The 27229-nt window shown below is 42.9% G+C and overlaps 1 protein-coding gene across 4 annotated transcripts in view; it reads right to left on the minus strand.

Moving 5' to 3' along the window:
* Positions 1-629: 629 nt before the first annotated feature.
* The window catches only part of SIAE (sialic acid acetylesterase), a 51152-nt gene continuing 24552 nt past the window's right edge, over positions 630-27229 (minus strand). For all 4 annotated transcript variants that reach the window (XM_072822483.1, XM_072822484.1, XM_072822482.1 and 1 more), the window contains exons 3-10: positions 26968-27143; positions 17913-18051; positions 13627-13804; positions 12355-12464; positions 11668-11801; positions 5157-5311; positions 3613-3802; positions 630-2218 (exon numbers count right to left, since the gene is read on the minus strand). In XM_072822483.1, the coding sequence (XP_072678584.1) occupies positions 2000-2218; positions 3613-3802; positions 5157-5311; positions 11668-11801; positions 12355-12464; positions 13627-13804; positions 17913-18051; positions 26968-27143 (1301 nt within the window). In that variant the 3' untranslated portion in view covers positions 630-1999. The remainder of the gene's footprint in view (positions 2219-3612; positions 3803-5156; positions 5312-11667; positions 11802-12354; positions 12465-13626; positions 13805-17912; positions 18052-26967; positions 27144-27229) is intronic.

The raw sequence follows: 27229 nt of genomic DNA on the forward strand, positions 1-27229 counted from the left end.
AATAATTGTAAATCTCATTTTTTGAATGCTAAAAAGTTAAATTATTCAGCCATTAAAAATGAAGTTTCACATGACTTTTAATTTACCTACTACCTAAAGCTAATTTTTCCCCTTGTTGCACAGGTTACTGGGGGTGAAAGGAGCCTGGGCATTGGGTTCCTGACCATGCCGAGCCACCTGAAAATTAGAACAGCCCATGTGTGCATGTGTGTCGGCAGAGAGGAGGGTAGATTTACTTTTTCTCAGGAGTCCGTTCCTAGGTTCGTGGTTCCCCTCAGGTCAGATGCATATGAGGTCAAAGAATGGGTGTTGGGAGTTAGTTGTACACTAGGAAGTCCTCAGAGGAGCCAAAGTTCCTTGCAGACTGTATATTTGTGCTGGTGTTTTACTAGATAAATCCTGGCACTGACAGAGCTGGTCCTGATGCTCAGAGCTACACTTGGGCCCTTTGGGGTCAGGTGCGTGCTTATTGCTTTCGTTCTTTTCTCCCATTAAGGGAGTGGAAGCTACTCCGGCTTCAAAGAACAATTTACAAACCTGTTCCTAACCCAGTTTTGATGGGCCATAAATGTATACATGCCACTAATGATGATACTTTTATTTCCAAATTCCAATAGATGACACAAATATCAGGTGCAGTTAGCGTTTTTAATCAACCAATAAACAGCAGTATGAGTAACAGTACACACACAGAGCCCACTTTCACATTTGTCCCATCTGGATTATTTTTCTAAATGCTTATCGTGTAGCTTTATTTTCAGCCTCTTTTTTCTTCTATCTGGGTTATCCTTTCTTTTTTTTAAGATTTTATTTATTTATTCATAGAGACACAGAAAGAGAGGGGGGCGCAGAGACACAGGCAGAGGGAGAAGCAGGCTCCATGCAGGGAGCCCGACGTGGGACTCGATCCCAGGTATCCAGGATCACACCCCCGGCTGCAAGTGGCGCTAAACCGCTAAGCCACCAGGGTTGCCCTGGGTTATCCTTTTTATAGGTAAACCTCTTACCTCAGATTTCTACTGAGCCTACTTGCCCCTCCATGACCTCTGTTTTCACGTTGTCCAGAGCCAGTACGTCCCTCTTTCTCCTGACCCCTTTAGGCAGCCCCTATGCACCTCACCAAATGCCTGTGTGCAGTGCTGGCTGGTTTCAAACACTCAAGAACTGTTTTTGGCTGGAGAGAGAACACAAGTAAGGCTAGAAAGATTTCAGTTCCACATAAGGAAAAACTTAGGAAGTTTAGAAACTTCATACAGAGATTCAGTAACCACTTGCCAGGTTTCGTAAAGAACACATTAGTATGAGCTGGCCCACGTGGCCTTGAAGTTCCTTCCAACCATGAGTTTCCACAATTCTGGACATAAGGGGGCAACTGTGTGACAGGTCACACTCCCCACAGGGAAGTGAATGACACAGGTTCCATTTGTTTGTAGCTGGGAATTAGTCCAGTAAGACACTAGGCTGATTAGGGGACAAAAGGCAAGCATCTCGTTTGCCTGCCAGTACTGGCTCATCTCATAATCAGAATACAGAAACAGCCATTTGCTAGCAGGGAGCTGCCCAGTGCTTTTCTCTAGTTGCCTTTAAAAGCAACAGTCATCACTTCAACACCAAAAATCCAAATCTAAAGGACCCACACTTAAGTTCAATATATGATCAGCTGAGTGAAGTCAGTCAGTCGGAGAAGGACAAACATTATATGTTCTCATTCATTTGGAGAATATAAATAATAGTGGAAGGGAATATAAGGGAAGGGAGAAGAAATGTGTGGGAAATATCAGAAAGGGAGACAGAACATAAAGATTCCTAATTCTGGGAAACGAACTAGGGATGGTAGAAGGGGAGGAGGGCGGGGGGGGTGGGAGTGAATGGGTGACGGGCACTGGGGGTTATTCTGTATGTTGGTAAATTGAACACCAATAAAAAATAAATTTAAAAAATACATATATATGATCATATGCCACTAAGTCAATTAGCAAGCTTGCTGTGCTCTCCAGGACTAGTTGGTCATGAAAGCAATGAAGGGAGGCGCTGGCAGGGTGCTGCTGGGATGGTAGATGGGGCACTGCTTATATTCACAAGGCCATGTGGCCCAGGCATAGCGAACAGCAGCCAGAGTGCCATGACAAGAACCGGTACTCAGAGTCAGAGTCTGAGCCGAGAAAGCATCCATGGGAGCTGGGAGCCACTTGCACTGATGATCGCTGCAACATGAGATCTAAAGAGAGAATCATAAAGTCAGGATGGTTAAGTCAGGATAATTCCAAGAGATTGGGAACTGCCCATTAGACAGACTAGAAGGGAGAGAAGGAGCCACTCTTAGTCATGGATCCATTTCCTACAATAACCAGAACAAACCTGAGTCCAGGTTGGGTTTGGTCAACATAGCCATAGTGTGATGATAAATGTTCGTGTGATAAAATAAATTAATAAAACACTGAATTACTGAGGGAGACAAGGAACCATAATCACATAGAGCATTTAGAGAAGGTTCCCCTGAACAACCTTGCTGTGATCCTTCTGACCAGTTGGCAAAGCAGGTAGGACCTGAGCCAGTGGAGCCATCCAGCTGCTGCTACCACCCTGGCACTCCCAAGGGAGCCAGGCAATGAGGAAGGGGCACAAAGGAACCTTGGATAATTCACCTTTCTCCAAACAGAAAGCAATCCACTGAAGGGGACATAAATTATCCAGTACCCACAGGTTAAATTCTATCCTGCTCCCAACTCTGATTCTAAGTCCAGATGACGGGCAGATGGCCAGCAGCTGACTACAGAGAATGAGCTCAGTATGTATACTTCTGGGGAGCTGGAATGACCTAAAACCCGGTGTCCTAAGCTCAATGGGGTAAGTGCTGCCCAAGCACCTGAGGCCAGTGGATATTGTAGCTGGGACTCCAGAGGAGGAGCACCCTAGGTAAACTCATGTACAATTAAAGCGTGTCTTCAATATTCATTCATTCCTTCCGGTGACCTCTTTCCTTCCCCCGCCCCCAACTCCCCCTGCAGCCTGATGGCCTCATGGTCCCCAGAGACAGTCATCTGCATGTTCCATGAGTAATGCCTCCAGCTGCACCTCAACTTTGGAAGACCCCTACATAAGCTCTGTAATTATTAGCTCTACTTCCACAGTGGAATGACCCTCGCAAGGTACGAGAAGAAAGTAGTTCCATTACATTAATTCGCACCGACTTACAAATCCCCAAGCTAAGCCTCTCAAGACACTAAACTCAGTCTCAGAATTTGGGAGAGTGTGACATAAAAAAGACATCCAAGGATGAGGGAAATAACCCCGAGTGAGGAATCTTCCAATTGGTAACCTACAAATAAAGCCACAGGCCTTGCCAGAGCAAAGATGAATGCTCTGGGAGCAAAATACAAAAGGAGTATTTTAATGTGGATTCATTTTCCTTTCCTTGACTGTCCTAGCAAAATTGCCTCTAAGTGAAAGAATTAATAGCTACTCAGTCACCCCTCTGGGATAAACTCCGCCCTGCCAAAAGAAACCAAGCTCTGCCCACAGAAATGTTACAATTAAAGAGATGGGCTTCAGTGTGGAGAAAATCCTGACTCCCAACACAGGACGAACCCCTGTTGTTTCAACTATTCTCACCTCAAATATCTTGTCCTGCCTCTGCACCTGGATCTCCTGCGAATACATGAGGTTGAGCAGCCCCTTGTCGGCCAAGAGTTCCATCTTCTCAGGCAGTGGTCCTTGAAAGATCACCTTCTCCCCATAAGCCACTGCACGGGCCCCCAAGTGCAGCCGGTAGGCCACAGTCTGCTTGTCTCGAGGGTGGATGCTATAGGATAAACAACAGGGAGAGAACTTCAGGTTTGAGCTCAACGGTAGCCATACATTTTTTTTTAAGCATTATACAAAGCACCCTTTAGATAGGTAAGAATAAAGATGCCTCGGCGGGGGGTGGGGAGGACCCCTGGGTGGCTCAGTCAGTTAAGCATCTGCCTTCAGCTCAGGTTATGATCCCAGGTTTCTGGGGTCGAACGCTGCATCAGGCTCCCTGCTCAGCGGGGAGTCTGCTTCTCTCTCCCTGCTTGTGCTCTCTCTTGCTCTCTCAAATAAATAAATAAAATTTAAAAAAAAAGAATAAAGTTGACTAAATCTAACAGGGATCAGTGGCTCAACAGCTTAAGAGACATGGGTGAATGATAATAATCATAAACGAGGCTCTGAGCCCCCCATAGGTTACAAACCTTGAAAAAGTAGAGGACTTGGAAGGAAGGAATAAATGTCCCTGAGGGAGGGAGGAAAGGCACCAGAGCAGAGCTAACTCAAAGTTATTCTAACCACTGAAATCCTCTGAATCCATTGTTCATTACTTGGTCTCCTCCTGGTTTTATTCATCTAATCAATCAATCAATCTTCTTTGTTCAAAAATAAATATTTGGGATCCCTGGGTGGCGCAGCGGTTTGGCGCCTGCCTTTGGCCCAGGGCGCGATCCTGGAGACCCAGGATCGAATCCCACATCGGGCTCCTGGTGCATGGAGCCTGCTTCTCCCTCTGCCTATGTCTCTGCCTCTCTCTCTCTCTGTGTGACTATCATAAATAAATAAAAAATTTTAAAAAAATAAAAATAATTAAAAATAAAAAAATAAAAAATAAATAAATATTTGTTAAAGTTCCTACTATAAACCAGACACTAAGTGTTGGGCCTCGTTTCATTTCAAATCCCCTTGTATCCCACAGCTGGCGTGTGGGAGTCATCGGAGCCACTCACCTCTATCACATTACTCCCTGTCTGAGTTCACTGAAGCCAGGCACAGCCGCATGGCCTGCTCTGGCCAATGCAATGTGAGCAGAAGTTACCTTAATCACCAGTGTGAGCCTTGAAGGTGACTGGAAGCACAGATCAACTTGGAATCTCCGTCACTCTGGATCTGTGAGCAACTATAATGAGCAAAGCCTCTCTACTGACCTTCTTTGGACATGTGAACAAGAAATGTTGTTCCATCAAGGCACTGCTATGTTGGGGGGTTTAGTTACTGCAGCACGGGCCGGTGTAAATGATTAATAGAGAACACTCCTAAAGTCCAATCCTTAGAGCACTCTGTGCCCCTCACAAGTGAACGTCAGAGTGAAGGCCACAAAGAACATATAGTATTGTTCAAGCAAAGCCCAAGAAGCACCCCCATACCTGCCAAAAGGTGACTTCCTATCGCAGAGATCCATTGCTACCGCCATGAAAGTGTTGGGCATCCTCAGGTTGGGGACATAGCCAAAGTCTGCTGTTTGATGCCAACGGATCTGGGGAAATGTATCATCCGAGGGTGCAGACAAATAGGAAGATAACTAGAAAGTAGAGAGTGCTGCATCAGAATCCTATCGTAGAGTCTTCTTCATAAGCAGACCCTGCTTCTGCTTCATTCATTCATTCAAAATGCTCATTCAACAGGTATTTAGTGTGCTTCTTACTGTTGTGGCTGAATGTCCCTCCCCACACACACCACAGTGTGTCTGTGTCGCCCCTCTCGTCAAGAGGTGTAGTCTGTTTCTTTTCCCACTGAATCTGGGCTAAGCCTGTCATGTTCTCCAACCAACAGAATGCGGTGGAAGTGACGTGCAGCTTTTGAGTCATTGCCCGGAGCGCCTTTGCCTTCTCTTGCAACCTGAAGATGGCCATGTAAAAAAAAGTCCAGCTACCCTGCTGGAGAAATGACATGGAAGTGTGTGTGGGCGGGGGGTGGGTGGGGGGGGGAGGCCTGGGAAATCAGAAGACCCTTAGGAGAGAGAGGGGTTAATGTCTCAGCAGGCTCAGCCGAGAGGCCAGTCAGGTGAATGCTCAAGCCTTCAATTCAACTCGCAGCCACACGAGCAAGCCTGGCTGACATCACACAGAGCAGAGCTGAGCCGTCCCAGTTGAGCCCTGCGCAGCCGACCCATAGAATCATGAGCAAATGCAATGGCTCATGTTTTAAGGCCACTAGTTTGGGGGTAGTTTGTTACAAAGCAACAGGTAACTGATACACCTATCTATAACATGTTTGGGTGCTACAGGGAATCTGCCCATGAGCCTGTGGTAGACTGCATCAAAGACCCCAATTCTTCACACCTTCCTATATCCACACCTTCCTACCATTTGGCTTTGTGGTTTCTCCCATTAAGAGAAAGAGTACATTTCCCCCACCACTCCCTAAGCTAAGCTATGTGGTTTGCTTTGGTCAACAGACTGAAACAGAAGTTACAGTGTGTCAGTTCCTAACCTAGGCTTCAAGAAACCTGTGTGGTTCCCCCACTCTTTCACATTTCTGCTGTCACCATGAGAATGACACACCTGGGCCAGCCTGCAGCCCTCTGGAGAAGGATGAGAGCTGTGGAACAGAGCTCCCTTGTCTAACCCACTCCAGCCAAGGCTAGGTGAGAGCAGAGCCCCAACCCTACCCCGCCCCACCCCTGCCACTGACCCATAGAGATCTGAAAGAGCTCGGTGGAGCTCCCCCAACATCAACCAGCCCCCAGCTACCCACACGAGAGCCATAATAAATGTTAGTTTAAGCCATGGAGTTTTGAGGCGATTTGTTACATAGCAGTGGCCACCTGGTACAAGTACTTCACAGCTCGTTGGGGGGACAGCCCTGTCCATAAGAAATGTTAATAATCAATAGTATAAAATAGCATGGATTAAATGCTGTATCAGAGGCATAGACAGCAAGTACTCTGCAGTAGAACAAAGTTTATTATTATAATACAACATGGTCTCGGAATGTGTAAGAAGAAAAATGGCTGGGCCCAGAAAATATGAGCAATCACTACAAACAGGACATATTAGAACCTTATAATATGCAAAGGTAGGAAGGAGAAAGGTAATTTTGAGAGAGAGAGAGAGAGAGAGAGAGAGATCAGAAATGGAGCTGAACTGGAGGGTTTATGTAGGAAAAACAATGTTGCAAAGACAGTGAGGCAAGTATCTGGATAGTTTATACTTTACCCATAAGCTACAGAGGTGATGGTTGCAGAACATGGTGAATATACTAATTAATGCCCTTGAACTGAACACTTTAAAATGATTAATTAAATTATTATGTGAATTTCACCCTCAATGTAGAGAGCCACTGAAATTATTGACATGATAAAAGGACTATTTCAAAGGATTAACCTAGTGATTGTGCAAATGATTCTGTGTAGAAAAGAGCCGAAAAGCAGAGAGAGTGATGGTTCAAAAACTACCAGAACATTCTAGACACATAAGAGAAAAGCCTGCCCTAAGACAGCAGCAGGAAAGGGATGTGCAGGAATAAGACAACTTCAAAGACAAATGACAGAAGCAGGCAACCACCTGGATAGGGGATGGGACACAGAGAAAGGACAGTATCCATCACTCTGAATCTGGACATCTGATCTCTGCATGGGATTCCACAGATGTAGTAGGTAAGGTCCTTTACCACTGACTTCAAGCTAACCAAAGGAAGAGTAGGAAGGGAGCCCAACTCAGTCAGGTAAGCCTTTAAAAGAGGGTAGAGAAGTCAGAGACTCTCCCTGCTGACCTTCAGGAAGCCAGCTGCCATGGGTTCTACAGCTTCAAGGAAACAAATTCTACCAACAGCCACCTGAGCTTGGAAGGTAACCCCAAGGCTTAGCTGAGGCCCCGGCTCTGTCCAACACCTTCTCTGCAGCCCTGAGTGGAGGACTCAGCTAAGCCATGCACGGCAGGCTCCTCGCTCAATGCGTATAGCATTGTTTTAAGCTGCTATATATGCCATAATGTTTTAATGCAGGAATAGAAGACTAATATGCCAGGGATAGAACTTTGCAGGCAGAAGGAAAGGAAAATGGCAGGCCCTAGGACAGAGTATGCCTAGCGTGCTTAAAGACAGAAAGGCAGCCAGAGTAGCTGAAGTGGAACAAGTAAGGCAAAGAAAATCAGGAAGTGATGTCAGAGAGGCACTGGTGGCAGGGGCAGACCACATATCGCTTTGTTGACCTCACTCATATGGAGGAACCACTGGAGGTTTTTTTAAAGATTTATTTGAGAGAGAGAGAGAGAAAGCGCAGAGGGAGAGAATCCCCAAGCAGACTCCACGCTGAGTGTGGAGCCCACCTCGAGGCTCCATCCCACGACCCTGAGATCATGACCTAAGCTAAAACCAAGGGTTGGACACTCAACATACTGAGCCACCCAGGCACCCCTGGAGCCTTCCGACATGGCTTACATTCAAAGGCTCACTTTAACTGAAATGTTGAGAATATCCTAAAGGGGAAGAAAAGGGAAAAGCAGGAAGACCAGTGAAGAGGCAATAATACTTCAAGGAAGAGGTGATGATGCCTCAGACTGGCGCAGGAGCGCTGAAGGCAATAAGAGGCTGGCTGGCTCTGCAACATCCTGAGTAAACACTTCCATCTAGACTTAGAACTGACAGACTCCTACTCCTGCAAAGGGCAGAGGCTCCGAGGAAAATTCCTTAATATTACTGTGACGCACGCGGCCCCACACTTCCTTCCTTTTTTCTCTGATATTTATATCACCTTGCTCTCTGATTTAGACTGCGCCTTATTCTTAGCCCCAGTCCAGCCAAGGAGAGGCATCAACCTGTTATCCCCCTCTCACAAACCAGGATCTAAGAGTAAGTCAGACCACAAGCTGGGAAACAGTCTAGGTGAGCAAACCACAGTCTTGGACTCCATTTGAAAACATCTGTCCCCATCAGAGGAGCTATGTTTTGAAGAGACTGCTACCCCTTGGCCTTCTCACTCCCAGAGCCAGTAAACACCTGAGGTCATCCCCCACAAACGTAGCCAAATGAAGCTTTGAATTCAGGAAGTTTTCTGCTTCTTGGCCTCTTCCAGAAAGACTAGAAAATCCGCGGGAAAACACCGGAGAGGGTGCACTAGTAGTAGAAAGGATACGATCTGGAACTAAGGGGACATTCCCAGTTCTCTTACTAAAATCTCTTAGGCAAGTCTGCTTTAACATATGAAATGCTCAAAGGTGCTAAAGCTTCCCAAAGGAACTCCACCAAAAGGCCCAGTGAGTGACCCTTCTTCTTCTCACACAACACCCAGAAGAGCCACGCTCAGCAGCCAGTGTCATGATGAGAATCGCAGCAACAGAGCTACCGGAAAGAGTCTAGGGTATGTACTAGCCTGAAGCCCAAGAGGCAGAAATGCTAAACACAGCCACTCCAGCCAAGGAAGCTGTTTTCAAAATGGCAGTTTGAGAAGAATTCCTGCAGCAATTCGCCAGCTTCATTGCTTGCACTACCCCAGAGTGGCCACGCAGAGGCACCAGCATACTCCACACCCAAATGAAATTCTTGTTCCCGCCCCCCCATCTGAGATCTACTAGGGTGCTGTTCAGCCTCCCACAGGGCTTAATAGAAATACTGCCCCTAATGAAAGCATATGATAGCCAAAGAATATAAAAGTGGCCATATTCAGAGGACTTTACAACAGCATCCTTGCACTCCGCTCCGCCGTTCCTCCAAACCCTTCGTACACAGGCATACTCCTCAGGATCCCCTAGTCTCCTGCTCTTGTTTCCTTCCCATGCTTCAGTACTAGTACCAGTTCATCCTTCCTTGCAGATCAACTATCCCTCCAGATTTGCTGACTTCTCTCATTGACAACAAGAAACACTAACATCACCTGGCATATGCCATGCTTTATGTGGATTAACACACATAATAATTATAATAAGGAAGATAATAATGAAAAAATAATACTTCAAATAATAATCCTCCTATTCAATAACTGGCTCAAAATCACACAGCCAGAGAGGTGTCAAAGCTGGATTTGAATCTAGGCAGGCTAGCTCTAGATCCATGCACTGAACCATTATTATGTCATATTTGGTATTTCTCTTTGAAGGTATACATTTGTATTCCCAGTTTTCCACAAGCAACCAACATGATTTTGTCGATGATGGCCAGTGAAAGCCCTGAGACTAAGGGACCTAGTCTCACAAAATGGTAAGGCAATAAGTGCAAGGACCAGGTCTCTGATTCACGCTCTATTTCTAGCACCTCACACAGTTCATGGCATATAATAAGCATACGACACATAGTTAGAATTGGCTGGAGTCACATTCAAATCACCATCTACACAGCAAAGACAAAAAAAGAACCTCAAAAGTCCAAATGGAGTTTCCACCAACAGAAACACAGAACTGATGACAGGGCTTGCTATTTTGATAATAATGAGTAGAATCATCCTGTTTCAAAGTCAAAACAAATGTGAGAAAGGCGAAAGAACATGGTTGTAACATAATTATAAGTGGAAAGGAGGTCTATAAAAAAATCTTTATCCAAAAAAAGGTACGGTGAAATAGGACAGGGTGGAAGAGACGTGAGGATGGTGAGCAGGAGGGATCTGTGGGTGCGGAGCCAGACATCTGGAAGTATGTGTGTCCAATTCAAATATTAAAGCCTATTCCATTATTATGCCATGAGTTGGGCCCCATTTTTCTAACACCTTACTTGTTTTATTTCCTAGATTGCAGGGAAGTCAGAACTACCACCCTGCTAAGAAGTCCAGGTATTGGAAGGGCCATATGAACAGGTAAGGTCACACCATTATGAACTTGGTTAAATACATTTATTCCTTTTAGAGAGCAGAATCTTTCTGACTAGTTGCCGCTAATTCAAAGTATGATTTCCCTCGATATTTTCTTTTCATTCACGTGTTAGGCCATATTTAATGACTGCTGACCAGTTAGATACTGGGACATAAGTGTGATCCAGGAAAACATGGTCATGGGTGCAACCAACATGCAAGTAAAATGGGGAAGGACAGGGTGCTCCTTTCCCGTCTGGGGAAAGGAGGTACCTACCCCAGATGCTGAATACTCACAGAAGGCTTCCTAACCTGCTATCCTGGCTGGGGTCTAAAGGATGAAGTTGGCCAGGAAAGTGTGGGAGACAAAGGATGCTCCAGGCAAAGAGCACGTGCAGGGGGCTGGGAGAGAGAGCAAGCTTCACTGTAGGGGCTGGAAGAAGCACCACCGAGTTACGGAGGGCGTGGGGAGGTGAACATTCTCGCACATAGCTGCTAAGAGTACACAGTTTATCCAAATTCATAAATGTCTACAGAGGAACTTGAGGACAGGTTCAATCCCTTAAACAGCATTCAGTCTGACCTTGGAATTTCACTTCTGGGAATTTATCCTATGGGAAGAATTAAGCATGCATACAATGATTTAGCCACAAAGAAAATAAACTTATGCCACTGCTTAGAAAAGCAAGATGTGTAAAGCAATCTTAGAGCCCATTTATTGAGAGCTAGTTAAATAAATTAGAAAACAACCAATATTATAAGTTGTGCTCAAGATTAATATTTATTGGCATGCAAAACTGCTCGCAATATGACATTAAGAGCAAAAGCAAGATATGGTACAGTGCCATGGTATGGATCCCCCTACAAAAAACACATGAGCAGAAGAGGTCTGCTTACTTCAGGATTGAGGAATTAGAATCGTTTCAGCTTCGTTTTGCTTGTCTTTTAAATATCTTTAATGAACACGTATTCCTTTTTTAATTAGAAGCATCAGCCACTTTTGAACCTTTTTTTGCAGATGTACTTGCCCCATCAGTGAACTGAGATGAGTCTTATGCTCAGTTCTCAACCAGCTGACTATGAGGGCAAAAAAAGGGACTATGGATTGCACAACATACCCCCACACCAATGGACCAACCCTTCTCCCTCCCCACACATACCTGGACAAATCCAAATGGGAAGAAGCGCTCGGTCTGCCCCTGGGAGCCATGGTGAAAGGTTTGGCGCCAGTCTTCAATGAGTGCAGGGAATGTGCAGTTGTACAGATCCCTGTTAAAATTCATATTGGACTCCCCTAAAAACAGTCCAGATCATGAGAGGAGTTTGGGGGGGATGCAAACACAACCACACATTGCTCCCCAACCTCTATCCATACCCTTAGAGAGTGGGCCTTCCTACGGTCTCTTTGGACTGGGCTTCTGACTTGTTCTGGCCAAGGGGGGCCTCAGCAAATGGGAGGCAAGCAAAGGCTTGAAGAGCCTTGGACTTTGCTCTCTCTTGATACACTGGATCCCTGAGACTGCTACATAAATGATAAAGAAGTCAAACCAATTTGCTCAAGGCTGGGAGGCCACCTGAGTACTGTGATGCCACAGCAGTCAACAGACAGAAGGGAGAGGCCATCCTAGGTTGTCTAGCCACCAGACACCTGCCAGGTGGCCAAAGGCACATAAAAGATCCCAACAGAAATTAACTAAAGCAGTCTATGCAGGAAAACTACCCTAATAATCCACCAAATGGTCAGCTGAATAAGACTGTTATTTTTTTAAGTCACTAAGTTCTGGGGTGGTTTGTTATGCAGCAAAAACTAACTGATACAATGAAGAAACAGCAAAATGAGCACTCACCCTGGTACCATATCACCCCTTTCAGAGTCATATTATGCAGTGGGTGGATCATGGCATTCCAGAGAACAGAGTGGTTACTGGGACCAGTCACAGAATTAGATTGAGTGAACCTACAATTGATAAGATGTGCAAGTGTCACGAGAGAGCTAGTGACTGATCACGTGACAATCCCTAAACTGGGTATCTATCCAGCTTTTGCTTGGCATAAAATTCTGATGAAAGCAACACAGAATCAGATTGAAACACTGTTTCACACAAAAATATGTGAACAGCCTCCAACTTTCATATCTATCCTGGTTCTTCCAGGATAAGTGTATCAGTCAACTTTCTAGGAGTTCAGAGGGGGCCATCCCAGTTTCCAGATGAAGTCACTAAAACCAGAGAGGAGGAGTGTTTTATTATCTGTGTCTCAGGCAGACAATAAATTTATTTAACTGGTACTCAGTGGATAGACACTTGGATGTTTTTTAAGCTTTCTGCTTATCTTCCTTATAGCGAAAATCACTGCCTATAGGCTTAATTATGTTCTTAAGATAAATTCCCAGAAATGGAATTGCTGGGTCAAAGGGCACATTTTTTCAAGGCTTTGAACACATTCCTAAATTTCTCTGAAAGATACATATGTGAGTTTATACTCATGGCAGCTGTATATGAGAATGCCCACTTCCCCACACACTTGGTGGCATCCCTTGACATCCTCAGAGATCTGGAAAGCCTGGTTTTAGATCCCTCCCACTCTATGTAGGCCATTCTCTCAGTTCCAAAGCCGAACGTCTTCCCTCTCCCACAGGTATGTCTATACCAAGAGCTACACCAAGAGCCCAATCCTCCCCCATGGGTCTTCCCAGATTTAATGAAACAGCATCTGTGAAAGCAGTTCCCATACTTTAATCTCTGTGTTGCTGTTAGTGTTGGGATTTTATCCACAGTATGTTGATAGTATCTACACTTCTAGAGGTTGTTGGGAGTACTAAGTGAATTAATACATATAAAATGATTACAACAGTATCCAACATAGAGGAAGCTTTCAGTAAGTATTAGCTATTACTAATATTAAGGAAAAGGATCATAATTGCATCTTGACATATTCTCAGATAAGTGTGGTGCTAATGACAGTGGAAATAACATCTCACATGTCCAAGGACTAAGTTATATACATTCAGTACATATTTGGACACTCCACAAATACCTGACTCCCCAAAAAAAACCATGATCCTTCTCTCTTATAAAACTTCCTAGATATTTTTCCCAGACTGCAGGATACTTTCTTACCCTTGTGTAGGAACGCCACAGGCTTTCAGCGACCTTTCAGATGACCAGGCTTCAATGGGTGTCCCACCCCACGAGGAGGAGATCAGCCCAATGGGGTACTGCAGAGTGTCATACAAGTTACGCCCAAAGAGCCAGCACACTGCTGACATGTACTGGAAAATTCCATGGCCTAAGTTCTCTGTTCAGGAAAAGTTAAAGAAAATGAGTCAGAAACATAGTAGTTCTACAACTACATATAAGTCACTGGATTGGCACTGCAAAAGATCCAAACAATACAGGTACTCAAAAAGTTGAGAGTGTAATACTGGGAATTCAAATCCATTTCGAATGAAATAAAATGGACTGAGCACCTTCTAGGTGCCAGGCACTTCTAGATGGTTGAGATACAGTAAATAAAGAGATAGAGAGAGACATGGAAGCTCTCCTCATAGCAGACATTCTACAGAATAAGACATTTACCTGCAGGACACCCGGGCGGCTCAGTGGTTGAGTGTCTACCTTTGGCTCAGGGCGTGATCCCAGGGTCCTGGGATTGAGTCCCACATTGGGCTCCCCACAGGGAGCCTGCTTCTCCCTCTGCCTGTGTCTCTGCCTCTCTCTGTGGGTCTCTCATGAATAAATAAATAAATTCTTTAAAAAATAGACATTTACTTGCATAAAATATACGGCAAAATATGGTTAAGTGCTTCCAGGGGTACAAACAAGTAGTAAGGGGTTTTAACAGCAAAAGAAAGGATAGTGAATGAAAGGCAGATCACAAAAAGCCTAATAAAACTGACCCCCTCCCCTGAGCTTCCATAACACTCTATGCAGAGTGTTTCCCTTACCCCCCTAAACTATTAGCTGCTCGAAGGCAGGAACCTTATCTTATTTACTTCTGCTTCCCCCATGTCTAGTACCTGATGGAGTCTCAGTAAATGTCTGTTGGCTGGTGTTGGGTGGCTGTAGGTAGCTGGTGTCAAGAGGGATCTACTGATGGGTAGGTAGAAGGAAAAGGTAAATAGGGGGTGGGGGTACACAGCTGGCATTCCAGGCAGAAGAAACAATGTAAGTAGGCATACAGAGCAGGAAAAATATTGAAAGTATTTGGCGCCTAGACCACAAAAGGAGAACAGCAGAAGGTAAGATGGGAGTCACATCTTGGAGGAAAGAAAGCAGAAAGCCAGAAAGCCACTTGGAAATGCCTGGGAATGAGAATGCATGGAAGGCAGCCCCACCATCCAAAGTGTCCACACCCAGGCAGCCCAGGTGGCTCGGCGGTTTAGCGCCACCTTCAGCCCGGGTTGTGATCCTGGAGACCTGGGATTGAGTCCCACGCCTGACTCCCTGCATGGAGCCTGCTTCTCCCTCTGCCTGTGTCTCTGCCTCTTTCTCTCTCGTGCTCTATGTCTCTCATGAATAAATAAATTTTTAAAAATGTTTTAAAGTTAAAAAAAGAAAGTGTCCACACCCTAATGCCTGCCATCTGTGGAAATGTTACTTTACATGGCTATGGGGACTTTGTAGGTGTGACCAGGGTTGAGGACCTTGATTGTCCTGAATTATCCAGGTGGCTCCCATCTAATCACGAGTCCTTAATATCAGAGAACCTTCCCAGCCAGGGTCAGAGATGTGACAATAGTAGGAGAGGCAGCAGGAATTTAGAATATGAGAGCGCCATGATCTACTGGGCTCTTCCTCAGATACCTGCAATGCCTCACCTTTCTCAATTGGGACCTCCATGGCCACTCTCAACTGACTGATGTATCACTGACCTCTACCCCCTGAAAACCACAACCCTGTCCCAGCCCCAACAGTCCTACTGTACCCCCTTCCCTTATGTATTTTATTTATGTATTTTTGTCTCATTAGCTTGCTCACCATCTTCCCTATCCCTTGATACTCAACAATGTATTTGGTCTCTAAATTTAGAGTGAAAGGGAGGTGATAGCAAGGTATAATGTATTATCCAAATCTAATGGATTCCTGAGTTTTGGGTAACATATAGGGAAAGTTCATAGGCCAAAAGATTTATCTAAAAATTTACCCAAATTGAATCAGTGCCTGAATTCAGATAGTGTGATACTGAGTAGTATCAGACACTTTGTATATAATGTACTGATTTTATTATTCATTTCCTGTATTCCTCCACTCTAGAATGCAAGCTCCATGAGATCAAGTGTTCTTGCCTGTCTTATTCACTGCCATCCCTCCTCAAGCATTCAGAACAGTGCTTAGCAGACAGCAGCCTCTTGAACATTTGTTGAATGAATTAACACTTGAAAATGTGGGAGCAGACAGGAAATGACAGATGTTGGTGAGGATGAGGAGAAAGGGGAACCCTTTTACACTTTTGATAGGAATGCGAGCTGGTGCAGCCACTCTAGAAAACAGTGTGGAGGTTCCTCAAAAAGTTAAAAAGAGAACTACCCTATGACCCAGCAATTACACTACTAGGTATTAACCCCAAGATACAAACATAGTGATCCAAAGGGGCACCTGCACTCCAATGTTCATAGCAGCGATGTTCACAATAGCCAAACTGTGGAAAGAGCCCAGATGTCCATCAACAGATGAATGGATAGAGGAATATTAGCCATCAAAAAATGGAATCTTGCCATTTGCAACAACGTGGATGGAACTAGAGGATATTATGCTAAGCAAAATAAGTCAATCAGAGACAGACAATTATATGATTTCACTCAAATGTGGAATTTAAGAAACAAAAGAGAGGATCATAGGGGAAGGGAGGGAAAAATAAAACAAGATGAAATCAGAGACAGAGACAAGCCATAAGAGACTCTTAATCACAGGAAACAAACTGAGGGTCATTGGAGGGGAGGGGTTGGGGGAGACAGGGTAACTGGGTGATGGACATTAAGGAAGATGTGTGATGTGATGAGCACTGGGTGTTATATAAGACTGATGAATCACTGACCTCTACCCCCTGAAATCAATAATACATTATACGTTAATTAACTGAATTTAAATTTTTTTTAAATGTGGGAGCAGAGATTACCAAAGTAAAGCAGGTACAGACAAAAAAAAGAAAAGGGATAAGAAAAAGCACAAGGGACCACATCTGGAGGAAGAGACTGAAGAAAGAAAAACGAGAGAGAGAGAGAGAGAGAGAGAGAAGTCAGAGGAGAAGCATTAGGAAGAGGACCATGCAAGCCAAGAAGAGTGTGCAGTTTCTTTTTTAAGACTGATTTATTTATTTATTAGCTTACTTTATTTTAGAGACAGAGAGAAAGAAAGCAACAGTGCTTTCTATTAGGGCAGAGGGAGAGGGAGAATCCCAAACAGACTCCCAACTGAGCACAGAGCCAGCCACGGGGCTCAATCCCAGGACCCTGAGATCACAACTTGCGCCAAAATCAAGTCAGACATTCCACTGACTGAGCCGCCCAGGCGCCCCTGGAACATGCAGTTTCTTTATTTTTATTTTTATTTTTATTTTTATTTTTATTTTTATTTTTATTTTTTTTTGAACATGCAGTTTCTAAAAGCGGTGGTCAGCAGCGTCAAGGGCCAGAGAATCCAGTATATAATTGGAAGAGCAGCAGTAGCCTTGAGGTGAACAAGTTGTTGAGATGGAAGCAGAAACCAAATTACAAAGAACACATGGAAAGGCAGTGAAGAGAATGAGAACAAAAGATGTTCTAGGAAAGCTTAACAAAGCGACAGAAAGAGGTGAGGCATCATGAGAAGGGTGTTTGTTAAGTTTCATTTTGCTTTGTTTCATTAGAATAAAAGAAAGACTAAATCTGAGAGCAGGGCCTGTGCCTGTCCTGCTCACTGCTGTATCCTTGGGGCCCAACACAAAGCCTGACACAGAACAGGCAGGAAATAAAGATTCAATGCTGAATGGACAGGGGCGTGGAAGACCAGAGCTCAAGGGGTAAAAGAAAGGCCATGGAGGGGGTGGCCCCCGCATCAAAAGCAGCCCTGAAAGGACACCAGTCAGTTGGGTTCAGACACAGAAACAAAGGAAGGGGGAGAAAGGAGAAGCGTGTTGAGGCAGTGGGGAGAGACGCTGGCGGAGCTCATGCTGCATGGCCTCAGTGTGTTCAGTGAAGCTCAAGGAAGCATCATTGCTCATAACAAGACGGAAGAGTCACTGGTGGGATCTTGGGAGGGAACGTGAAATGGCTACTGTCAGGAATCGGGTGGCCAGTCAACAAGGAATGAGGAAAAGGATGGTGGGATCATGATAAATAGATCAGAACCGAATCCGGGATTACGGATTCCACCCAGGGCACTGATCCATCATGTAAGAGATGGCTCATGTTCCAGCGATCGCTTACCTGTGGTGGGCTTAGCCCACTGCAAGTCAACCTTAGCAAGATCCTCCAGCTCCTGCTCTGCCTGAATGAGTGACACGGAGAATATACGGACAGACTGATAGGCTGCGGTGTTAGCCAGCTCCCTGGTGGCATTGAATATCTAGAAAAGAAACAGCAATGTCATTTCTTACCCCCACCTAGTGGGTGGTCAACTATCCTACTCTTAATAAACACTGCCAACCCTCTGACCTCCTACTGAGCCTTCATATACCAAGATCAATCAAATAAATAACCAAAACCAGAGATGGGCTTGTCTGAGTCAGCTTGATCCACCTTGATGAACAAAGACCATGATGAACCACATCCCCGAAGAAAGCAGGAATACAGTGAAATGTGAGATCTCCAAGAGCAAGTCTGAATTAGATGAGGTCTAGGCTGAAGGTCAACTACCAATTAGACCACTGTGATATCTTAAAACTAAAATAAAAAAACTAAAATACTTCACTTCAGAAAAAGTATCTGATGATATAAACTTAGCATTAACTTCTTTTCAAAATGGAGCCCAAAAGGCCAGGGGGGAGGTAGATTTGTGTAATCCACAGCACATGAGAGAGGTGTCTTCCAAAGGAACACACCTGAGAAACACAACTGTAGAAGGATTGAAACATACAAAAAGTCTCAAATGCTTATATTCTCATCTCATCCTGGCACATCACCCAAGAAAAGCACGGGACGCATGGCAGTTTGAAAGGTGGTGTTCGCTGTGACTGCTGAGAGCACGCCCAAGGAACCAGACAAAGAAAAGCATCCATCCAAAGAAACCACTTTTTTCCCAAATCCCTTCCCAAAACCTCCCCAGTTGCCAAGAGCATGACAGCAATGGCTTGGACCTTTTCTGGATGAGGATGAGCTCTACTGAGTGGTTTCTTTGTTAGTCATTCTTCTACGAGCTTACTCAAAAGTGCTATTTCCTCCCATCCTGACTTTGCAGCTAGTTTTTTCTTTAAGAATGTATTGCAGGGATCCCTGGGTGGCGCAGCGGTTTGGCGCCTGCCTTTGGCCCAGGGCGCGATCTGGGAGACCCTGGATCGAATCCCACGTTGGGCTCCCGGTGCATGGAGCCTGCTTCTCCCTCTGCCTGTGTCTCTGCCTCTCTCTCTCTCTCTGTGACTTTCATAAACAAATAAAAATTTTTTAAAAAAAAGAATGTATTGTAAATATATTGTTTTGTTTTGTTATTTGTGTGTGTGTGTGTGTGTGTGTGTTTCCTCATCTTCTCTCTACTCCCCTGGCCTCGTCTGGTTTTCCCAAAACAAAGGGCTAACAGGAGCATCAGGAAGCCCAGTTATCATTGGCCTCAGGGAACAAGAAGAGCTCCAGCTGACAGAACTGCCACAGCGAGAGGCGCAGGAGGCTGGGATTCTTTCCATTGGCCTCTAGCCACAGAGTGTGCAGCTGGCTCCATCTCCCTCCCACCCACCACGGGGAATACAGCTGGCCCTCCAGCCCACGGTGGAGAGAAACCCTGGAGCAGCCAGGGTGGCCCCCACAGGGCATTTCATTGAAAGAGGCTGCCCCTTGCACCACTTTTTTTGACTTGCCACGGAGCCTGCTGCGGCCAATAAGCCGGGCCAGCTGCAAATGAAATGTCTGGGGTGGGGAGCCACAGCTTGAAATGCCCCCTGGGTGACAGCAGCTCTAGCCGGTCAGGGTTACAGGCCTTCCTGCTAGCAGGACAGAGATTATATACGGTCTCCGGAAAGTTCCATAGGAAATCCAGACCTGTTTGTTCAGAATCCTGCCTGGCAAGCCTACTGTAAAACAAACAGCAAAAGAGTAAAAACAGGCTACAGAGCTCCACAGTCTATTCTGGCAGGAAAATTATTTTTCAGCAGCAAGTACCTGTAAAATGTCACCTCCCTAGAAATCAGCTCTGCTCTGAGCGCTAAGGATCCTACGTTGCTGCCATGGAAACGGGAGATGAAACCGCCTTCCTTTCTCTCCACCCACACGGGCTTCCGCAGCGACTGGGAACTCGAGTGCCTCCGTGAGATGCCAGTGTGGGCAGGCGGTGTGGACCAACCGGCGACGGGTCGCGGAGACCCGCTGCTAGCCCCGTGGAGCAGGGCAAGGCCGACACGGTCCTAGGTTTACCAGCACATGGAGCCGGATCCCAACCCCGGGCTGGGAAAAAGTCCCTTTTTCAAACTCACATTTGTGTACTGTTTCAAGCCCAAACTCGAAAGCCACAGCAAGTGTTAAAAAGGGTGGTGCTGGGGTGGGGGGCGATTCTTGCTCTACCTGATGACAATTCTTTCTGAAATTGGTGTCCTTTCCCAGTGTCACCAAGCCCTCTCGATTGGAAGCGCTTCCTCGGGGATATTGGCAGTGAATTTAGGAATAAAGAGATTTCAGGAAGATTTTCATTTAAATGACACTTGGTTTCCCCGGCTGATCAAAGGGGAAGCCTTACTCCATCTGCTGAGATCAAATTTCATCTCATCAAACACCTCAGTGTAATTATTTTTCTACCAAGTATTTAAATGAGGATGTAAATGAATACCAAGGTATTTGAAGTCATTAAGGCTGCTGCGGCTGAGAGGGAGACCCACTGCCTCTCCAGGGACCCCCAGTTCACCATCAAAGCAGCTGCTCGCCGGTGTTCATTTTGTAACCTTTATGCCACATTCTTGAATTAATGAAGAAACGTCAAGAATCTATTTTCCTCAAAGAATCTTGGCATGGGGTCTGCATGAGGGAGCAAGGCATGTGTGTGAGAGTATGTGTGTGTGCGCCGGGGACACGCGGGGAGCTCTACTTAAAAGAATCTGGATTCTGTACGTTGCGGTCCCTTCTCCTACTACAGTATAACTGAGCAGTTTTAAAGTAGAGGGAATAACTATAAACAAGCCAGCCATCATAACTCCCATGAATCTTTTATTGTAATATGGTACCAGCCCTTTGCTTCTGGATTTTGACTTCTCTACGTGTAAAGGAGGAATGTCAGGATTGCCACGATATTGAAAACTGGGTTTCCTAACACTGGCCATCTTCTTCTAAGCCTAGCTAGAAATATCCAAGTCTTAAGACCTACCCTGACTTAGGAGGCAACAGATGAACGTTTAGACTTTTCTCCATTTATACACATCTCACTCAGCGTTATAAATAACACTCAATCTTAAAATTCCACTTTACCCTAACAACAAGATGGGCATACAATCTGCCATTTCCTTCATTTGAATGTGAAGAGTGGTAGGTTATAGTAGAAATCTTACCTCCTCAGAAAAGTCATGTGGAGGGGGGCAAAGAGAAGAGAGAGACACCATGTGTGTGTACATGTGTGTGTGCGTGCACATGCATGTACATGTGTGTATGTGTGTGTGTGTCTTGTGTGCTGGGAGTCTTTAGAGGAAAAGGAGCAAAAGGGATAAAAGAGGAGTCATATAAAGCATCTTTTTGATCAAAAAACAAAGTTCTACATAGTGCTAAGAGACTGGAAAACTTGGCTTTGGATACCGTCAGCACCTAAAATGCTGTCTTACAAACTAAGTGCATGATTTAAAACAAAAAAATAAAAAATGAACACTTGGCTGTGTCAGAAGGAATCTTTTTTTCTATCTCCCTGTATCTCAGAGCTTGTATCCTTAGTCTAATGCACAAGATGCGTAAGAGTAAATTCTAGTCAGAGAGAATGTGTTCACTCTTAACAATATCAAAATCTGATTTAGCTTGACAGAAAATGGGATGCGATCCCCTGGCATAGACTGCTATTGAGAACCTGACTGTATAGATACAAATACATCTGGTCCATGCCTTTCTGTGCAAACAGGAAACTACAATTAAAGCATTAAGGAAAGTACTGTTTTCCTTAGTGAGTTAACAGCAATCCCACTTCTATACAAAACCATGCTTTCTCTCAAGATACAAAACTTCAATTTTGCTTCCATTCACTAGCACTAAAAGGGAACACAGTTAAAGTTCACCTTAATAAACATTTAAATTCAAAGTTGTCCATATATTTAAGCAGGGCAGGAAACAACAGTAAATAACACATCAGTTATGAAGCCATAAACACAAGAATTTAGATTCTGAATTACAAAACTAATAAAAAAATGAAGTAGATATGTCCAGAGTAGGATCTTTTTAGTAGTATTATTTAGTAATTGGTTAACAAAAGAAAAAGAAAAAAAGCAATCGGGTAGAAGCAATAGAAGCAAAACAAGAAATCATAAAGTAAGTGAAAGGATTCAATTTCATAATCTGAAGATAAATGAATTGAGATCATAGTGTCATAGAGATTTTTAAATCTCAAACATATGTATTTCTCAAAAATTGAGAAGTAGATAATATGAGAAAGTCAGGGAAATAAAAATCAACTTGAGAAGAAATTAAGTTTTAGAGGAAGAACTGGAGAGATAATAATCTTTTCAAGTTCTTAGCCTATTAAAGGAAACAAATCAAAGTATGCAGAACATATCTGCGCCAACCCATAATGTAAATTAAATAATTTATTCCTAAGATTCTTGTTTCTATAACTTGAGTCCTTATTGTAAACTGAGCCTTTGATAAATATTTAAGAGATTAGTTAAGTCAATATCAGTTTCTTGTTTTTATAGCTTTTAAAAATTATAGTTATTTGATGCTCATTATAGAAAAATCAGAACATACAGATGAGCAAAGAAAATCAATCCCGATTTCAAATGTGCCAAAGAACTTAAATCTCTAAAGTTCTGATATTGCACAAAAAAATCTTTACTCCTCTTTCAGCAATATTTTAAGCTGACAGAGTTTCAATATGTCTATGAACTTGCTAATCCACTGTCCAACCCTGATTCCAATTTAAATGAAACAACAATGGTCTCCCTTACTTTTATTTTAAATCAGATAGCTCCCACCAAACAAATGAAACAATGACAATTCTGAGGCCCAAAGCACTCATCCCACGGTACCCTATCCAGATATCCTCTCTCTTTATTCTAAACAGTTTTTGTGTTTGAGAAAGTAGAGCTGATCTTAAAAAGAAAGCTGAGGGCTGAAGACATATAGCACCACGGCTTTTTTTCTACCACTGCTGCCTTGCTAGAATACCAAACTAAGAGGTGTGCTTCCCTCAGTAACTTCTTGAGTGTCCTTTTTTATACAGCTTTACTGAAGAGACCTCACTCATAGTCTATTAGAGGAGACCCATTCTCTAATAGCAACAAAGATAGGAACTCTTCAAAGTGACTTTCATCGCTGACCACCATATTGGCAAGTCAGCATTCCACTGTCCTATCCCACTCAATTCTCCATGTACTCCCTTGGAAGCCTACCCAGTGCTCTTCCACCCAACATTCTAGCAGGGTACATAGAGCCTAGGGAAGTCCCTACATAGTTATAATAAAGGAGAAAATATGTGAGGTCTCAAAATTTAAGAACTGTTCACCTTCAAAGACCATGACTGAAACAGAGAAAAAAGAATTGATGCCAAAAAAAAAAAAGAAGAAGAAGAAGAAGAAGAAGAAGAAGAAAAGAAGAAGAAGAAGAAGAATGGATGCCAACTAAAGAAATCCTAAGTTATGAAAAAGGTGAGCAAAAAGAGTCATCAGTAGCCTATTATTTATTTCTGTGAAAGAAAAAATCATATATAAACATACTCATTTGACATATGAATATATATCAATTTCATATATGATGCCTAATTAAAGCATCAAGAGGTCTACCACTTACCTTGAGATAGTTCACACACACACACACACACACACACACACAAATAGATAAACCAAATATGGCAAAATATTAACACCTGTCAATCTAAGTGATGAGTATATAGGTGCATATAAATATCTTTTGTGTGTGCTTGAAACTTTTTAAAATAAAAAGTTTTTTAATGGTGATATCTTATATTTGAACAGCAGTTTTCAATTTATAAAGGCCTTTTAGAAACAAACACAATAATTTAATCTGTAAATTAGGTCAGATATAATCACTATTGTAGTATACTCATGAAAACTAATTCTAAGACATTTAACAAAATTCATCATACCTTCATGATAAAAAAAAACAGTTTTTATAGAGGGAAAACTCCTCAATATGATAAAAGGCATTTATGGGAAAACCCACAAGTAACATCACACTCAGTGGTAAAAGAGTGAAAGCTTTCCTCCTAAAACCAGGACAAGACATGGATGTCTGTTTTCATCACTACTATTCAATATTGTACTAGAAGTATTAGCCAGAGCTATTAGATAAGAAAAAAGAAATAAAAGGCATTCAAATAGGTAAACCTATCTCTATCCACAGATGATATGCTCTTATATTAGAAAACCCAAAAAATCCACAAGAAAGCTACCAGAATAAACTAATTCAGCAGTTTCGGGGTACAAGATCAACATGCAAAAATCACTTGTCTCTATACACCAGCAATGAGCAGTGCTAAGAGGAAACTAAGAAAGAAATTTTATTTACAATTGTATTAAAAAGAATTAAGTACTTAGGAATAAATCTAGCAATGGAGGTAAAAGATGTGTACACTGAAAACTGTAAAACATTGCTGAAAAAAGTAAAGATCTAAATTAATGGGAAAACATCCCTTCATATCAGGAAGGCTTAACACCATTAAAATGTCAACATCACCCAAAGCAATCTACAGATTCAACATAATAACTAACAAAGTTCCAACAGCCTTTTTTCCCAGAAATGGAAAAGTATATCCTCACATTCATATGGAATTGCAAGCAACCCTAAATAGCCAAAACAATCTTGAAAAAGAAGAATAAATTTGGAAGACTCATACTTCCCAACTTTGAAACCTACTACAAAGCTACAGTAATTAAAAGAGTAAGGGGTAGCCCAGGTGGCTCAGTGGTTTAGCACTGCCTTCAGCCCAAGGCCTGGGCCTGGAGACCCGGGATCAAGTCCCACATCGGCTCCCTGCATGGAACCTGCCTCTCCCTCTGCCTGTGTCTCTGCCTCTCTCTCTCTCTCTCTCTCTCTCTGTCTCATGAATAAAATCTTTAAAAAAAAAAAAAAGAGTATGGTACTGGCATAAGCAGAGACATATAGACCAACAGAATAAAATAGGAAGCCAGAAATAAACCCTCACATATATGGTCAGTTGGGAGTTCCAAGAGTTCAATGGGGGCAAGGACAGTCTTCAACAAGTTCTTCTGGAAGAACCGGATATCTATTTGCAAGAGAATGAAATTAGACCTTCACCTCATACCATATATAAAAATCGACTCAAAAAAATGGATCAAAGACCTAGAACTATAGAATTCTTAGAAGACAACATTGCGACACCGGATTTGGCAACAATTTCATGAATATGACACCCAAACCACAGACAACAGAAAAAAAATAAACTAGACTTCACCGAACTTTTGTGTATCAAAGGACACACTCGAGAAAGTGAAAAAAATGACAGCCTACAGAATGGGAAAATATTTGCAAGTCAAAGATCTGAAAAATGTTTAATATCTAGAATATGTACATAATTCCTACAATTCAACAACAACCCAATTGAAAAAAGGGGCAAAGAACTTAGACATTTCTCCAAAGATATATAAATGACCAATAAGTACATGAAGTAACACTCAATATCATTAAACATTAGGGAAATGCAAATCAAAACCACAATGAAATACCACTTCATATCTACTAGCATGACTATAATAAAAATATTTTTTTAATTTAAGAAAAGCCAGAAAGTAACATGTGCTAAAGAAATCAAAACCTTTGCAGAAAGCTGGTAGGAACGTAAAATAGTACAGGCACTGTGGAAAAAATGGTTTGGTGGTTCCTCAAAAGTTAAATATAAAACTAACAGATGATCCAGCAATTTCACTCATAGGTATATACCCAAAAACATTGAAAGCAGGGACTGGAAGAGATATCTCTAGAGCAATGCTCATAGCAGCATCATTCACAATAGCCAAAAAACAGAAACCTCCCAAGCGTCCATCAACAGAAGAATGGATAAACAAAATGTGGCATACACAATGGAATACAATTCAGTCATAAAAAGGGACAAAATTTCAATATATGCTACAACATGGATAGACCCTGAAAACATTATGCTTAGTAAAATAAGTCAGACACAGAAGGACAAGGATTGCATGATTCCATTTACAATAGCATCTAAAAGAATTGAATATTTAGGAATGAATAAATCCAGCCAAGGAGGTACACCAAAAACCGAGGTACTAAGAAGAGGCAAATTCATAGAGAGAAAGCAGAAAAGAAGTTATCAGGGGGCTGGGAGAAGGGGAAAAGGAGGACTTATTGTTTAAGGGGTACAGAGTTTATGTTGGGGATGAAGAAACAATTCTGCATACAGATAGTGGTGATAGGTACACATAGGACTGTGAATATATTTAATGCCACTGAGTTGTATACTTAGCAATGGCTAAAATGATAAATATGATGCTATATTCATTTTAACCACAATTGTTTTTAAAAAGCACATTTTGAAAACAAAGTCTCAGAAATACAAAGTGATTTGCTCCAAGTCACACAACTGGTAAAAGGCAAAGCCAACATTCAGTCTCAATTTGTTAAATCTCCATGACAACAAAAGACATGTATTATATTAGACGCATAGCTTAACACAAAATCTAATTGTTTTGATTTCTGAGGCTCTCTCCAGAAGCTCATCTTCTAAAACCTATCAAAAAGAAGAGTAATCTACTTTATCTTTCAATTTGATGTGAAATCCGCCTGACCGTCAGATGCTTCAGCTTCTGCCTTTAGCTCAGAAAGGAGAGAAAACAGTGCCCTGCACCCTTACACTGAACTAGGTGTGATTAAGAAAGCAGGCTCTGGAGTCACATTGCCTGTTCATATCTGGCACCACTATTAACTGTGTGACCTAAGTAGGTAAATTAACCTCCGTTAGATGAGGACCAGTGTCCTCATCTGTGAGATGAACAACCGTACTTACCTCATTAAGTTAAATTAATTATTACATACCACACACTTAGAAAAGACCTTAGTCCATGGTTTAAAAAAAAAAAAATTCTTGCCCCCTTCTTCCTCCTTCTTTTTCTTCTTCTTCATCATCAACATTATTTATTAACACTGAGATTCTGTAAATTACCTGTGAAACCGTCATCTGCATGTTACTCTGCCCACTGCAAAGCCAGACATCTCCAAATAAGACATCATGAACTCTCAGGGTGAAGTTCGTTTTCCCAAATGTCTGCTGTGCCATCACCTCATAAGGTCCACCAGGCTTCATAGGATCCAGTACCACCATCCAGCTATTAGAGTGTGCTGAAATCATTGAAAGGCTCCAAGGAATTAATCAATCAATTAAAATGAAATTAAAGTCCAGTCCTGCCATGCATCACACTCATTTG

Source organism: Canis lupus, chromosome 3 (genome assembly GCF_048164855.1).
Source record: "Canis lupus baileyi chromosome 3, mCanLup2.hap1, whole genome shotgun sequence".
NCBI lineage: Eukaryota > Metazoa > Chordata > Mammalia > Carnivora > Canidae > Canis > Canis lupus.